Source organism: Protopterus annectens, chromosome 1.part2, assembly GCF_019279795.1.
Source record: "Protopterus annectens isolate FY-2018-M chromosome 1.part2, PAN1.0, whole genome shotgun sequence".
NCBI lineage: Eukaryota > Metazoa > Chordata > Ceratodontiformes > Protopteridae > Protopterus > Protopterus annectens.
In genome coordinates this window covers 726,165,399-726,180,069 of record NC_056727.1, presented here as the reverse complement: position 1 = coordinate 726,180,069, position 14,671 = coordinate 726,165,399, and the positions used below count along the sequence as shown (strand labels likewise).

Sequence of the window (14,671 nt, the reverse complement as noted above, 5' to 3'; positions counted from 1 at the left end):
AAGGTTTAGATAAAACTGATAGATATGGGTCACTGTTTTGTAGAGAGGAGGCAAATGTTTGACAGCATTAATAGTAAAGTGGTGATTCAGAGGGAAGCAGAATGCAAGAAAATACTGCTATTGTTAGTGGGTCTTTCTGCAGAGAAAGCATTCAATAGAGTTAGCTGGGATTCTGAATTGGACAGTGGAGGCTTTTGCATTCCTTGATAGAATTATAGGGTTAATTAGGAGGATATATGAAAGGTATGGTGCAAGAAATAAGTCTGATGTTTCCTCTCCGTCATACTATGCTTTAACAGAGGAACTAAGCAGGGGGGTGTCTTCCTTCACCTTTGTCATTTGCTTTATGTCTAGAGTGATCCGTAAAGAAAATAAGGGACTCATAAATTCAAGGTTATAACTGCTGTTGTAATCAAGAAAAGTAACTTCATTTGCAGACTGTATTGTGTACTTGATAAATCCAAAAAAGACATTTTGGGTGTTGTGGAATATTATGAGACCATTTCAAATCTTTTTAGGATGTAAAATTAATGAAAATAAAACAAAGACTATATAAATACACCATGCATCCATGTGAGTTGGTTCAGCAGTACCCATAGTTATGGGAACAGAAGACTAAGTGTTTAGGTGTATGGGTTAAAAAGAGTTCTGTGATGGCAGCTAAGGATGTGTGGGAGGAGACTAAACAAACGATAACACAAGAACTGAGGACACTGGAAGCTCTTGATTATGGATAGCAAGATGCATAATGTGAAAAAGTTTGTTTTATATACAGATCACGCATATTTTTATCACCACCATAAAAGTTGTGGACAGTAATAAAAATGAAGGAATTAATTTTAGAATGTTACTCCAATTCATAAAGAAAGCCATTCATAAAGAAAGCCATTCGGTTGAAATGCTAAGTGATCCTCATAGCCCCCTTTTGACCTTGTCAAGTTTGGTTCCCCTTCCTTCGGCCTCATCTATGTCGACCGTGGATTCTGAACCCTCTTCCAGACTTAATTGCTCACCCCCAAGGGTCGAGTCATCTGAACCTATCCAGTCTCAAGCTGACAGCTTGGTTTCTCCACTTCCCTTAGTTGTCAGGCAGGATGACCTCTCCTCATCCGTTCACGACATTATTCTGGCCTCTCATAAACTATCCACAAGAAGACTATATCTGGGCAAATGGAAAATATTCTCTATTTGGTCTACAGAAAAGATGCTAGATCTGTATTCACAGTGGTTTTACAATACCTGTTTTTTCAAAGGTGGAGGTGTAGCCTCTACCATACTAGTACATTTAGCAGCTATTCCAAACTATCATAATGGATTGGATGGTAGTCCCCTAATTTCCCTGCGTTTATGTAAAACTTTTCTCAAAGGAGTTTTGCATTTTAGGACTCCAGTCAGACAGCCTGTAGAGCCATGGAACCTCATGTTAGTTCTCCAGCCTTTGACTCAACCTCCTTTTGAGCCCGCTGCAAAATTTGATCTCAAATTCTTGTCGTGGAAATCCCTGTTCCTGGTAGCCATCACGTCAGCCAGACGAATTTCTCAGCTTCAAGCGTTATGCACCAAAACACCCTATCTAATCTTCCATAAGGACAGAGTATCACTACAGACAAACCCTTCTTTCCTCCCCAAAGTTGTTTCCGACTTTTCCATCAGTCAAACTATTGACTTATCAGTATTTTTCCCAAATTTTTCTAATAAAGGGGAATACTGCCTGCATTCCTTGGATGTGCACAGACAATTGAGATTTTATTTAAACAGGACCAAAGCAATTGTAAAACTGACCAACTTTTCATTTCTTTTTCTGGGCCTAGAATGGGAAATTCTGTCTCCAAGGTCACTTTATCTAAATGGTTGAGGGACTGCATAAGTCTCATTTATTCACTTGCAAAAGAATCTATGCCAAAGAATATTAAAGCCCATTCTACTAGATCTATGGCAACGTCTGTAGCCTTCCTTTCTAGAGCTTCTATGGGTGATATGTGTGCAGCTGCCGCTTGGGCTAAACCCCACACTTTTATCAGTCATTACAAATTGGATGTGGTCTCCAGAGGGAGAGCTGCCTTTGGCTCCATGGCACTCAGAAACATTCTTCCATAAGGGCCGCCCAAGGATCATAAGGTAGCTGGGGATTCTGTCCCATCAGGGATGAATGGAAAGAAGATCAACAACATTGGATAAAGAAGCTTTATCTGATGTTGTTCATCTTTTTTCATTCATCACTTTCCACCCTCCTTCCCCCGCCAAAGGCTCCTGGTGGATACTTTAGGCCAAGTGGTGTCTTAGGGCATTTGCGAAGAAATGGCCTCTGCTTTATTTATACAACATGGGCAAACTCGATCTGAGGTAACAGGGAGAAGGGTATTGTGGGTAGAAGCTTAGCTCTAGAGTTTTTGGCTGGTGGGAGCATGGCATTAGGCCAACTCAGTTCCAAGGGCTCAGAACCGAACCCATCAGTGATGAATGAAGGAAGATGAACAACACAGATGGAACATTATGGTAAGACATAACTTCTTTTTTAATCAAGGATGATCTCCTCTTAGATAAGCTGAGATGTTAAGGACTTGCCTGTTATCAGTGCATCACAAAAGTATTTGGGCAGGCGTGTAGGCCAAGGGTGAGAGTAATAGAATGGAATATGGCCTTTCATTTAACTTTTCATTAAAATTGGTGCAAGTCATCTTGATTTCATTAATAATTTAGAATGAACTAAAAATATAATAGTTTTAGACAGAGTGTTTAACATGTGTTAAAAGCTTTTGACACACATTGTAGAAGTGAAGGGAAATTAATTTGGTTTAGCTGATTATTTTTATGATGTCTTTGTGTTAGGCGGACAGAGACTTCAGGATCAAAACACAAAGAGAAATGGCATGAAAGGACCTCGAGACAGAAGGATGGAGAATGGTGTAAGTACTTAACAGTACTGCATTGCAGTATTTTTATGCAGTAGACCATAATTCCATAATTATCCAACATTGAAGATCTTCCATGATTGGTCCCATGGCTGGCTTTATTCTGTCTACTAGTCAACATTCTGTGTCATTTTTGGGAGATTCTCTCACACTAGAACAGATATTTGCCCATGATATTGTATGTCAGCTACACAAGCAGACTTCCACCCTGCAGTCACTGATTCTTTCTGCCACTTGCACATTTATGATCTTGATTCAGGATATTATGGTAAAAATTTCCTGTGATTGCACACCAAGCGTATTTTCTTTAACTGTACTTCTGAATTCGAGAAGAATGACAGAAGGAAGTTAGATCAGTGGAAGAGTCTCTAAGTTCTCAGCAGATGGGCACATGTTTTATATGAAATAATTTTTGAACTACTGGTTAGAGCCTTGAGGTAGCTCCACATTGTCTGTAGCATCTCAAGTCTGGCAGGAGCAGGTACCATCTGCCACTGTTAGGAGTTTGCTGCTGATCTTCGTGTTTCACTGTTGCAGTCATCACATTTGGGTTAGCTGCTTGCAATAGCCCTCAGTCGGCCTGATTAACGAAGTCTTGGGTCTTGCATCGGTTGCTATACCATCTTCCATGACGTCATGTAGTCAGGGGTATAAAGCATGCAGCTGATGCCGTTACATCAGTCTTTCTTGCCGTGCGGTGCCCGAAGCAGAAGCAGTTCGCAAGTGCTGGTCGGCCGACTCCTGAAATTTTCGTTTTCGAGTTTCAGAACCGAAGTCTTCAACTAAGCTAAGTACCCCCGTTGGGGAAACTTTTTCTTGCTCTTAACCGATGTCAGTCAAAGTCAATAATTGTATTTCTTGTGGAAAGCAAATACTTCATAAAGGTTTCATTCATACTACATTCCTTGCCTAGGCCCTGACCACGATGTACCTCGCTGTCGGTTTTGTGCCTTATTTAAACAACGAACTATTTACCGTCTGTATATTTATGCTTCTAAATATTTTGGTACTCTGTTCAATTATCCAGATATGGCTTTGGTAAGCCACCCGACTACTGAGATTCCGAAAAAAGCAAAGATAAAGAAGAGACAGAGACAGACTGCATAGGTCCAAAGCTGCCGATGATGCTTCTCCTAAGCTAGTCACCAGTTCGCTGGTACTCAGTGAGGCGCTTTTGCAGCCCCTGATACCTGCTACTTCAGATTCGCAGGCCTCTACTGAGACCCATTCGGTGTCTGGTATGCCTCGAGATGCTTCAACTGTGGAACCTGCGGATGTCTCTACCTTGGATGGGTCCGGAGACGCTGTGCAGGCACCGGCTTCTGAGGGTGTATTCAGGCCTACTGACTTGCATATTAAACTGACACCATCTTCTTCTTCTAGGCCTAAAACTCGATCCATGCCTAGAAAACTGATGCCCAGGCCTCTATGCCTAAAAAACAAATAAGAATGGCTGAAGACCTTTTTACTTTAATCAGGGGAAGCCAACCTTCTCTCTCTAAGAGACCTAGGACTGAGTTTGCTTATGATTCTTCTGATCAGGATTCTGAAATTTCTCTAATGACCAGGATTTACCCTTATCTACCTATGAGGATTCTGATGCAGAGGACTCTATTCCCTCTGCTTCTCCTCCAGAGGATTTCTCTTTTGGTGAAACCTTGCATACTCTTAGGGAACATTTTCGCTTGGAAAGCCAGGATTACTCTGACTATTAAAAGAGGCTTAGGGATTTCTTACTCCTGCCTCAACACAGGGCTTTAGCTATTCCTCCTGTACTGGACATTGTTGATGATTCCTTTTCAGAATCTAGTTTGGCCCCCGACTCTTTACCTCCTGCTCCCAGAAAACCTGATGGATATTACAGGGTTCCTGACTCTCACAAGTTCCTTTTTAAAAATCCTACTGCAGATCCTGAGACCATTTCACAGGGATCCAAGGGCATTAAGGCTACTACTGCCAAAAATCCTACCCCCTCTGATAGAGATTCCAGGGCGCTGGATAGATGGGGTAAGAAGGTATACACTTCTGCAACCTTGGCCATTAGGGCCTTAAACTACCAGTTTCATATGTTAAAGTATCAGCAGCATATTATTGGATTGCTTAAACAAAAATTGATGTTGATTCCTGACTGTGCTGAAAATAAAGGTTTATAGGATTTAATGCATTCTGCTGAACAAGTTGGAAAACATACTTTGCAATGTGGTTTTGATTCACTATTGGCATCTTGCAGGGCTGCTGTCACTGGGTCTGTACTTAGAAGGCATGCTTGGCTTAAGGAGCAGTCTTTGCCAGGTCATGTTAAAGCTAAATTGCTGGATGCTTCCTTAAACCAAGGCCGCCTGTTTGGCAACAAAGCAGAAGAAGTACTTAAAAAGCTAAATCTATGCAGACTGTTAAAGATTTCCTGCAAGTACAGCCTCCCAGATTTAGTAGGCATTGGCCCTCTAAAATTGGTCCTTTCTTGCCTCTTCCAGGCCTTCTCAGTCCAAACCCAGAACCAGCAGAACAGCAAGGCTTCAGTCCCAAGGTACTCACAGGGCTAAGCAGTGGGGGGCTCCCACTTCCAAAGCAGGGAGTAGCAAGACTCCCCCCTATGGTAAACTGTTTCAATGACTTAACTTTAAGTCTTCCAAGCCCTGCACAACTGACTGTTCCCTTAGGGGGAAAGATTTCCCGGCAGGCAAAAAATTGGGGACTCATTACCCAGGACAAATGGGTTTTAAATATAGTTTCCCAAGGATACAGATTCACTCCTTACCAACCCCAACGGTTGGCCAGATCTACCCCCAAATCAGTAGGCAGAGGCTCAAAAGTAAATTCTCTCTCTCTAAGTATCAGGGCTATTCAACCTGTTTCAGAAGAGGAAAGGGGACAAGGTTTCTACTAAAGACTTTTCCTGGTACCCAGAAAAGACAACTCCTGGCGTCCTATACTGGACCTCTTTATCCTAAACACATTTTTGGTGATTCCAAAATTCAAGATGCTAACTCTTCACCAACTGATACCTATGCTAGGCAAAGATGCCTGGTTGGCAACACTGGATTTAAAGGAAGCTTACCTGCACATCCCAGTAAGGGAATCCTGCAGAAGATACCTCCGCTTCTAAGCAGGATACATGCACTATCAGTTCCCTGCACTGCCCTTTGGCTTATCTACTGCACCCAGGGTATTCACAAAGTGCCTGGCTCCAGTCATTGCATTTTGCAGGCAAAGAAATATCCAAATATATCCATACCTGGACGATTGTCTAATTCAGGCAGAAAACCAGGACACAATATTGAATCATCTGGCATTTGTACAGAAATTGCTAACTTCCCTGGGGTACACTATAAACAAAAATAAATCCCATCCTGTACCCTGCCAACAAATTGTATTCCTAGGAGCAAGCTTGAACACAACTTCCCAGATGGCTTTTCTCACGCCAGAAAAACAAGTTCATTTGGCAGCCTACTTCAAACTACTGGTGACAAAGACCCAGCTATCTGCAAGGAAAATACTGCAAGCCCTGGGGTTCATGGCATCCTGCATTCTACTAATTCCATATGCAAGACTGCATATGAGGAAACTACAATGGTATCTGAAAAGCCTATGGTGTCAACATTCCAGGATCTAGAAGCAAAGCTTCCTATCATTCCTTGTCTACAGATAGAGTTCCTTTGGTGGGCAGACACCTGTCACCAAAGCAAGGGACTGCCATTCACTCTACCCCCTGCCGCCCACACCCTAACAGACTAATCAGACTATGTATGGGGGGGCTCACTTGGCAGGGAAGTGCATTCAGAGAAAATGGATCCAAAGTAAAATGCACCTGCACATCAATCAGAAAGAAATGTTAGCTGTACAGAATGCTCTGACAGCCTTCAAGGACCCCAACCTTCCAGGACAATTAATGGTAAAGATGGACAACACCACTGTTATGTGGTACATAAACAAGCAGGGAGGAACCCACTCATACCCTCTCTGCAGACTAGTCATGACTCTGTGGAACACAGCCTTGAGCTACCAAGTGCACCTACAGGCTCAATTCCTGCCAGGAAAGCCAAACACACTGGCAGATGATCTAAGCAGAAAACTCATAGACCCACACAAGTGGAAACTGGAGCCAAAGATATTCAAAATGTTGAGAAACAAATGGGGGAGCCCATATATAGACCTGTTTGCCTCCCCCCAGAACTACCAATTGAAACAATTCTGCACAAGGACTCCCCACAAACAAGCTTGGAAAGTGGATGCCCTGTCCTTCACCTGGAAAAACCTATCAGTTTATGCCTTTCCCCCTCTGCCTCTCCTCTCCAAGGTACTACTAAAGATCAAACAGGACAAACCAAGGGCGATACTGATTGCACCAGACTGGCCACACCAACACTGGGTACCTCCTTTTGCACAGTGTGTCACTGCTAGCACCATGGCACCTGCCTTAGAACCCTGTTCTGTTGTCACAGCAGGAGGGCCAGATTTTGCACCCACAGCTTCAAACCCTGAACCTGGCAGCCTGGCTAATTACCTGATCTGTCTGTTACCATCCCTCAGTAAGCAAGTGTTGGATGTCACTCTGGAGGCAAGTAGGCCCAGTACTAGAAAATCCTATGCTGAAAAATGGAAAAGATTCTGTTCCTGGAACCAAACTCAGGGGATGGGCACAGCAGCGCCCAATTTACCACAGATTCTTCAGTACTTAACTGAGATGCTGCAGAGGGGCCTTTCCTTTTCTTCCATCAAAATTCATGCCTCAGCCATTTCAGCTCATTGCAACATAGAACCACCCCTCTTCTCTCATCCACTGCTGAAGCAGTTTCTCAGAGGGGCCAAAAACTTAAGACCACCCAGGAGAGATCCTACTCCAGCCTGGGACCTTACTTTTGCTTTGGAAAAACTCACTCTTCCTCCTTTTGAGCCAGCTGCAAGTGCAGAGTTAAAATTCCTTTCTTGGAAAACAGCCTTCCTTTTAGCCATCACTTCAGCTAGAAGGGTATCTGAATTAAAGGCCCTCATGGCAGTGGAGCCATTCATCATTTTTCATGTGGATAGGGTGTCCTTCAGGACCAATCCCTCCTTCATGCCCAAGGTGGTATCCAGTGTGGCTGTTAATCAGTCCATTCATTTGCCAACCTTCTTTTCTAATCCACAGAACAAAGGGGAGTGAATTCTGCACTCCTTAGATGTGCACAGACAACTTGGATTTTATTTGGACAGGACTAAACCTCTCAGAAAATCTGAACAACTGCTGGTTGCATTTGCTGCAGGGGCAGATGGGAAGGCCATTTCAAAGCAAACCAATTCTAAATGGATAAGGCCATTGCATTCATTTCTACTATAAACACCATGGAAAGCCTACCCCACAGGGGATTAGACCACATTCTACCAGAGCTGCATGTACCTCTGCAGCCTTTCTCAGAGGTGTCCCTACCAGGGACATCCTAGAAGCTGCTACCTGGAGTTCTGCACATACCTTCACCAAGCATTACCGTTTGCCAGTTTTCTCTAAATCCAGAGCTGGCTTTGCCACTGCAGTCTTGCAGGGACTTATAGCTGGTCCTAATGCTATCTAATTTCCGCCTCCTATCCTTGACTTTGGGAATCTACTCAAATGTGATGACTGCAACAGTGAAGCACGAAGAACATAGTACAGTTGTGTACACTTACCATAAATGTAGATGTTCGAGTGTATTCACTGTTGCAGTCCTAATTACCCTCCCTCCAACCCCCTGACTTCTACTGGCTATACCTCTATTCTTGCTTACTATGTTTAAAGCTTTTTGGTGTATTTGCTTTTTTGTTGAAGGTGTTAACATATATATATATATATATATATATATATATATATATATATATATATATATATATATATATATATATAAAATTGCTTCCCTATGGGGGCACCTGACATCTGGGGCAAGGAAAACTGATGTAATGGCGTTGGCCGCATGCTTTATTCCCCTGACTACCTGACGTCATGGAAAATGGGACAACAACCGAAGCAGGACCCAAGACTTTGTTAATTAGGCCGACTGAGGGCTACTGCAAGCAGATAACCCAAATGTGATGACTGCAACAGTGAATACACTCGAACCATCTACATTTATGGTAAGTGTACACAACTGTACTTTCTGGTACTCCATTTCTCTATGGGACTTGAAGCTTGAAAAGGAGTCTTCTTTCTTCTGTTGGATAGGCCTGGTTCAATCTCAATGTGACTTAATCACAAGAAATAGACTCTCCAGTTCATCTTGTCATGGATCGGGATACTCAGGGCCAAGGCTTAATCTCCTAGTGCTTCCCCTACAACCTAGCTGGACTGATCAGCTATGGCTGTGGAGGAGCCACAGAAGGAGCTGGCACCAGGGTTCACAGCTCAGGTGTAAGACGTTGGAGGTTTGTCCTTTTGGTGGAACCTAGCATTGCAGATGCAGGATTTTACCTTTGGGGTCCTTGTTTGGATGCCATCATCAGACATAGGACAGAACTCTGCTCCTTCTGCTGTACCCTTGGAGTGCCTATGTCTGTGTGCTGTCCTTTGTCTAGCCCCACTTGCAGTGTACATCAGCCGTGTGTGTATAGAAAACCTGGTGCAGTTTTTCTTTCAGCGACAGTGGATCCAGGACTTTCTCTCCAGTTATCTCACTAGTGACTGACTTTGGCAATCTGTTTGCAAGATGGATGAAACTTTAGTTGATGTTCATCGTGCATACAGCTGCAGTAATCACAGATGGATTCTCTGCCGTCAGGCGGGTCCTCAGTCGGCCGAATTCCAAAGTCTAGGTCCGGCGTCTGTTGTTGTCGCTTTCTTTCCTGACGTCAGTGAGGCAGGAGTATATAAGACACAGCCGACGCCATTTTCTTCAGTCTTTTTTGCCGCGCGGTGCCCGAAGCAGAAGCAGTTCGCAAGTGCCGGTCGGCCAGCTCCTGAATTTATGAAAAATTGGAAACCGAAGTCTTCTTTAAAGCTAAGTACCCCATTGGGGAATCTTTTCTTGCCTCAGACCGATGTCAGAAAAAGTTAACAATTGTATTTCTTGTGGGAAGCAAATACCGCATAAGGATTTCCATTCCCTCTGCATACCTTGTTTAGGCCCAGACCACAATGTCTCGGGCTGTCGCTTTTGCGCTACTTTCAATAAACGCACTATTAAGCGTCGGGCGGAGTTCGCCCAACACTTTTTTGGTAAAGCCTTTGATTATAAAATGTCGGAGACTCCGACTACAGTTTTGTCCAAAAAACGCAAGGACAAGGACCGACACGCGAGGTCCGCGGTCTCCACCGACACCACGCCAAAACTGGCTACACGTGGTCCGGTTCTCAGCGAGACGCCTATGCAGTCCCTGACTACCGACGACACTTCTTTGGCGGTGTCTTCTGTAACTGAGACCGCAAGTACCTCGGCCCATGCCCAGACTACAACCACCGAAACCACTGTGCGCGTTGAGCCTCCTAATGTGGACAGGTCCACTTCCACCCATGGTGTCTTTAGACCCTCATCTTCCTTTTCCATTAAGGCCTTTACAAAGTCCAAATCAGCCAGGCATCCCAAGAGGCCTGTTGCACAGGGCCCATCTCCAGGTCCCATGCCTAAAAAGCAGATGCTAAAAATGGCTGAGGATTTAATTACTCTTATCAGGGGTTCCCAACCCCCTCCAGACAAGAGACCCAGAGTGGAGGAAGATTCTCCCTCTTCTGATCAGGGATCCATTTTTTCAGAACATTCTGATGTAGAGGAACACTCTTACTCCCCTTTTGAAGATTCTGATGCAGAGCAGTCCATTCCTTCTGTATCTCCTCCAGAGGATTTTTCTTTTGGGGAAACCTTGCACACCTTGAGGGAACACTTCCATTGGGAAGGCCAAGACTTTTCTGATTCCAAGAAAAGACTTAGGGAATTTCTTTTGTTACCTCAACACAGACCTGTGGCGATACCTCCTGTCTTGGACATACTTGATGATGTTTATTCGGAGGCTTGCCTTAATCCGGATTCCCTGCCTCCTGCCCCAGTCAAGCCTGATAGGTACTACAGAGTTCCTAACTCACACCAATTTCTTTACAAAAGCCATAATGCTGACCCTGAAACCATTTCTCAAGGCCCCAAGGGAATGAAGGCCTCTACTGCTAAGAATCCACTACCTTCGAAGAGAGTCAAGATCCTTAGAAAGGTGGGGGAAAAAGGTATATACCTCGGCCACCCTAGCCATGAGGGCCTTAAATTGTCAGTTCCATATGCTTAAATATCAGCAGTTTCTGTTATCACAGTTAAGAAATAAAATGTCTCAACCTGAACAACCAGATATGAAGGAGTTGCAGGATATGATGCATAGTGCAGAACAAGTGGGTAAACACACCTTACAATGTGGCTATGATGCCCTAGAGGCCTCAAGTAGAGCTGCTGTTACAGGATCAGTCATTCGTAGACATGCCTGGCTTAGGGAACAAATCTTGCCTGATCATGTGAAAGCTAAACTACTAGATGCTCCTTTACAAAAGGATGTGCTATTTGGTACTAATGCTGAAGAGATACTACGGAAAATGGAAGAAAAAGCCAAAACTATGCAATCTGTCAAAGCTTTTCTACAGGTTCAACCACCACGTTTTAGCAGAAATTGGCCTTCTAAAAACTGGTCCTTTCCAGCCACGGACAAGCCCCAAAGAGGTAGATACAGGCGCACAAGGGGCAGAGGACAATCACAAGGATCATATAGAGGCAGGCAATGGCAAACTCCAGCACCAAGAGGTGGCGAAGACAGTGCACAACAATACAGGAAACAAACCCAATGACTTCCCCCTTTCCATGCCAAGCAAGTCTCAGCTGGCAGCACCCTGGGGAGGAAAGCTGGCATTATTTACAAGAAATTGGCATATTGTCACAACAGACAAATGGATCCTGGACGTTATAAACAGAGGCTACAGATTTCATTTTCACACTCTTCCAAAAATGAGAGGCATGCCAAACCTGCCACACAATCAAAGGGCAGAGGCACAACTACAAATTGCAAAGCTCATGGACATGAAAGCTATTCAAGAGGTACCTACTCACGAACAAGGTCAAGGTTTTTATTCCAGACTATTTCTGGTACCAAGGAAAGGAACCGACTGGAGACCCATTTTGGACTTATCCATCCTAAACACATTTTTACTCATACCAAAATTCAAGATGCTCACATTACAGCAGCTTCTTCCCATGCTGGGCAAGGAGTTTTGGCTGGTAACATTGGACCTCAAGGAGGCATACCTGCATGTCCCAATCAGACAAAGCTGCAGAAGATACCTCAGATTTCTTGCAGGTTCAATCCACTGTCAATTCTCTGCATTACCCTTTGGCTTATCTACTGCGCCCAGAGTATTCACGAAATGCCTGGCATCTGTAATTGCCTACTGCAGGCTTCAAGGGATACAAATTTACCCTTATTTGGACGTCTGCCTGATCCAAGCAGACAGCAAGCACATACTTCTGGAACATCTGGCTTATGTAACACGGTTACTGAATTCTCTGGGATACACCGTCAACAAAGAGAAATCCAGGCTAACACCATCTCAGAAAATAACTTTCCTGGGTGCCAACTTGGACACAAACACCCAGATGGCCTATCTTACGCCAGAAAAACAGGGGCAGCTAACTCAGTACTTCAAAATACTAGCAAATTGTACCAGGCTTACTGCAAGGAAAATCCTGCAGGCTCTGGGCTTCATGGCATCTTGCATTCTTTTAATCCCATGTGCAAAGTTGCATATGAGGAAACTTCAATGGTACCTAAAAAACCTATGGTCTCAACACAGGCACAGTTTAGAAACAATAATACCAATAATTCCGTGTTTGCAAAAGGAATTTCTATGGTGGGCCCAAGCTTGTCAAACAAACACAGGTCTCCCATTCTGCAAGCCTCAAGCAAATCAAGTCATCACAACAGACGCCTCAGATTACGCCTGGGGGGCGCACATGACAGACAGGTGCATTCAGGGCAAATGGTCCCAAAAGGAAAAGCACCTACACATCAATCAAAAAGAAATGCTAGCAGTGATAAATGCAATTACAGCATTCAAAGACCTCCTGCATCCAGGACAATTATTGATAAGAACAGACAACACCACAGTAATGTGGTACATAAACAAACAAGGAGGAACACATTCATACCCCCTGTGCAGACTAGCCATGACACTTTGGAACTTGGCTCTGGAATGGCAAATCTAACTTCAAGCACAGTACTTGCCAGGTTTGGAAAACACGCTGGCAGACAATCTAAGCAGAAATATGACAGATCCACACGAATGGAAGTTGCATCCTCAAGTGTTTATAAAGATAATCCAAGCGTGGGGAAGGCCAGACATAGATCTCTTCGCCTCCCACAGGAATCATCAATTGGAAAAGTTCTGTTCAAGGACCTTTCATCCAAAGGCCTGGAGAGTGGACGCCCTTTCATTCAGTTGGGCAGCATAGACAGTTTACGCTTTCCCACCTCTGCCTCTTCTGCCCAAGGTGCTCTTGAAAGCAAGAGCAGACAGACCGAAGATGATACTGATTGCACCAGGCTGGCCAAGACAACACTGGTACCCACTCCTGAGGAGCCTAACGCATACTCCTCCCTGGTCCCTACCTCTAATGCCTCTTCTACTGACTCAGCACAGCTACAAAACTCTTCACAGTCAGCTGAAAACACTCAATCTCGTTGCATGGAAAATTCCTTAACACCACAACAGACCCTACTCACCAAAGAGGTGCAGGATGTCATTTTGGAGGCCAGAAGGCCATCTACTAGAAAGGCTTACTCCGCAAAATGGAAACAGTTTTGCTCTTGGAATGAGAAAAAAGGCCAGGATCCTAGAAAACTGAATTTGCCTCGGGTATTACAGTATCTAGCTGAGCTGCTGAACAGTGGACTTTCATTTTCCTCCATAAAAATCCATGCCTCGGCCATTTCTGCAGAATTCAACACTGATCCACCCTTATTCTCTCACCCACTCTTAAGACAGTTCCTCAGAGGGGCTAAGAATATAAGACCACCAAGGAAACAACCAATGCCAGCCTGGGATCTTAATTACATTCTAGAAAAATTAACATTGCCTCCCTTTGAACCAGCTGCCTCAACAGATTTGCAATATTTGTCCTGGAAAACAGCTTTCTTTCTGGCCATTACCTCAGCTCGTAGGGTTTCCGAACTACAAGCCCTCATGGCTGTGCAGCCCTTTCTCATCTTCCATCAGGACAGGATTTCCCTTCGAACCAACCCGTCATTTATGCCTAAAGTGGTATCCAGGGTAGCTTTAAATCAAGCCATACACTTACCTACCTTTTACCCCAATCCCCAAAACAAAGGGGGAAAGGCTGCTGCACTCCTTAGATATCCATAGACAGCTACGTTATTATTTGGACAGAACAAAGCCTTTCAGGAAATCAGAACAACTTTTTGTGCCCTATGCTGTAGGAGCTCAAGGGAAGCCAGTTACCAAACAGACAATTTAAAAATGGATAGGCCACTGCATACGGTTTTGTTACTCCTATCATGGAAAATCTGTCCCTACAGGCATCAGATCCCACTCCACCAGGGCCACAGCTACCTCTACAGCCTTCCTCAGAGAAGTTCCTACCAAAGATATTTTGGAGGCAGCCACTTGAGTTCTGTGCATACCTTCACTAAACACTACCACCTGCCTTTATATTCCAAAACTAGAGCAGGCTTTGCCACTGCTGTGTTGCAGGGCATTCTGGCTCATCCCAGTTCCACCTAGTGCCTACCACCCTGTGCGTAGCTTTGGGATTCTACCCATCTGTGATTAC

The 14,671-nt window shown here is 44.2% G+C and overlaps 1 protein-coding gene across 1 annotated transcript in view; it reads left to right on the top strand.

Annotated features, from left to right (window-relative positions):
- The window catches only part of TP53BP2 (tumor protein p53 binding protein 2), a gene marked incomplete in the record, with an annotated part of 1,836,298 nt that overhangs the window by 218,847 nt on the left and 1,602,780 nt on the right, over positions 1 to 14,671 (top strand). The window contains 1 exon segment of the mRNA XM_044060198.1: positions 2,830 to 2,906. Within this exon segment, the coding sequence (XP_043916133.1) occupies positions 2,830 to 2,906 (77 nt within the window).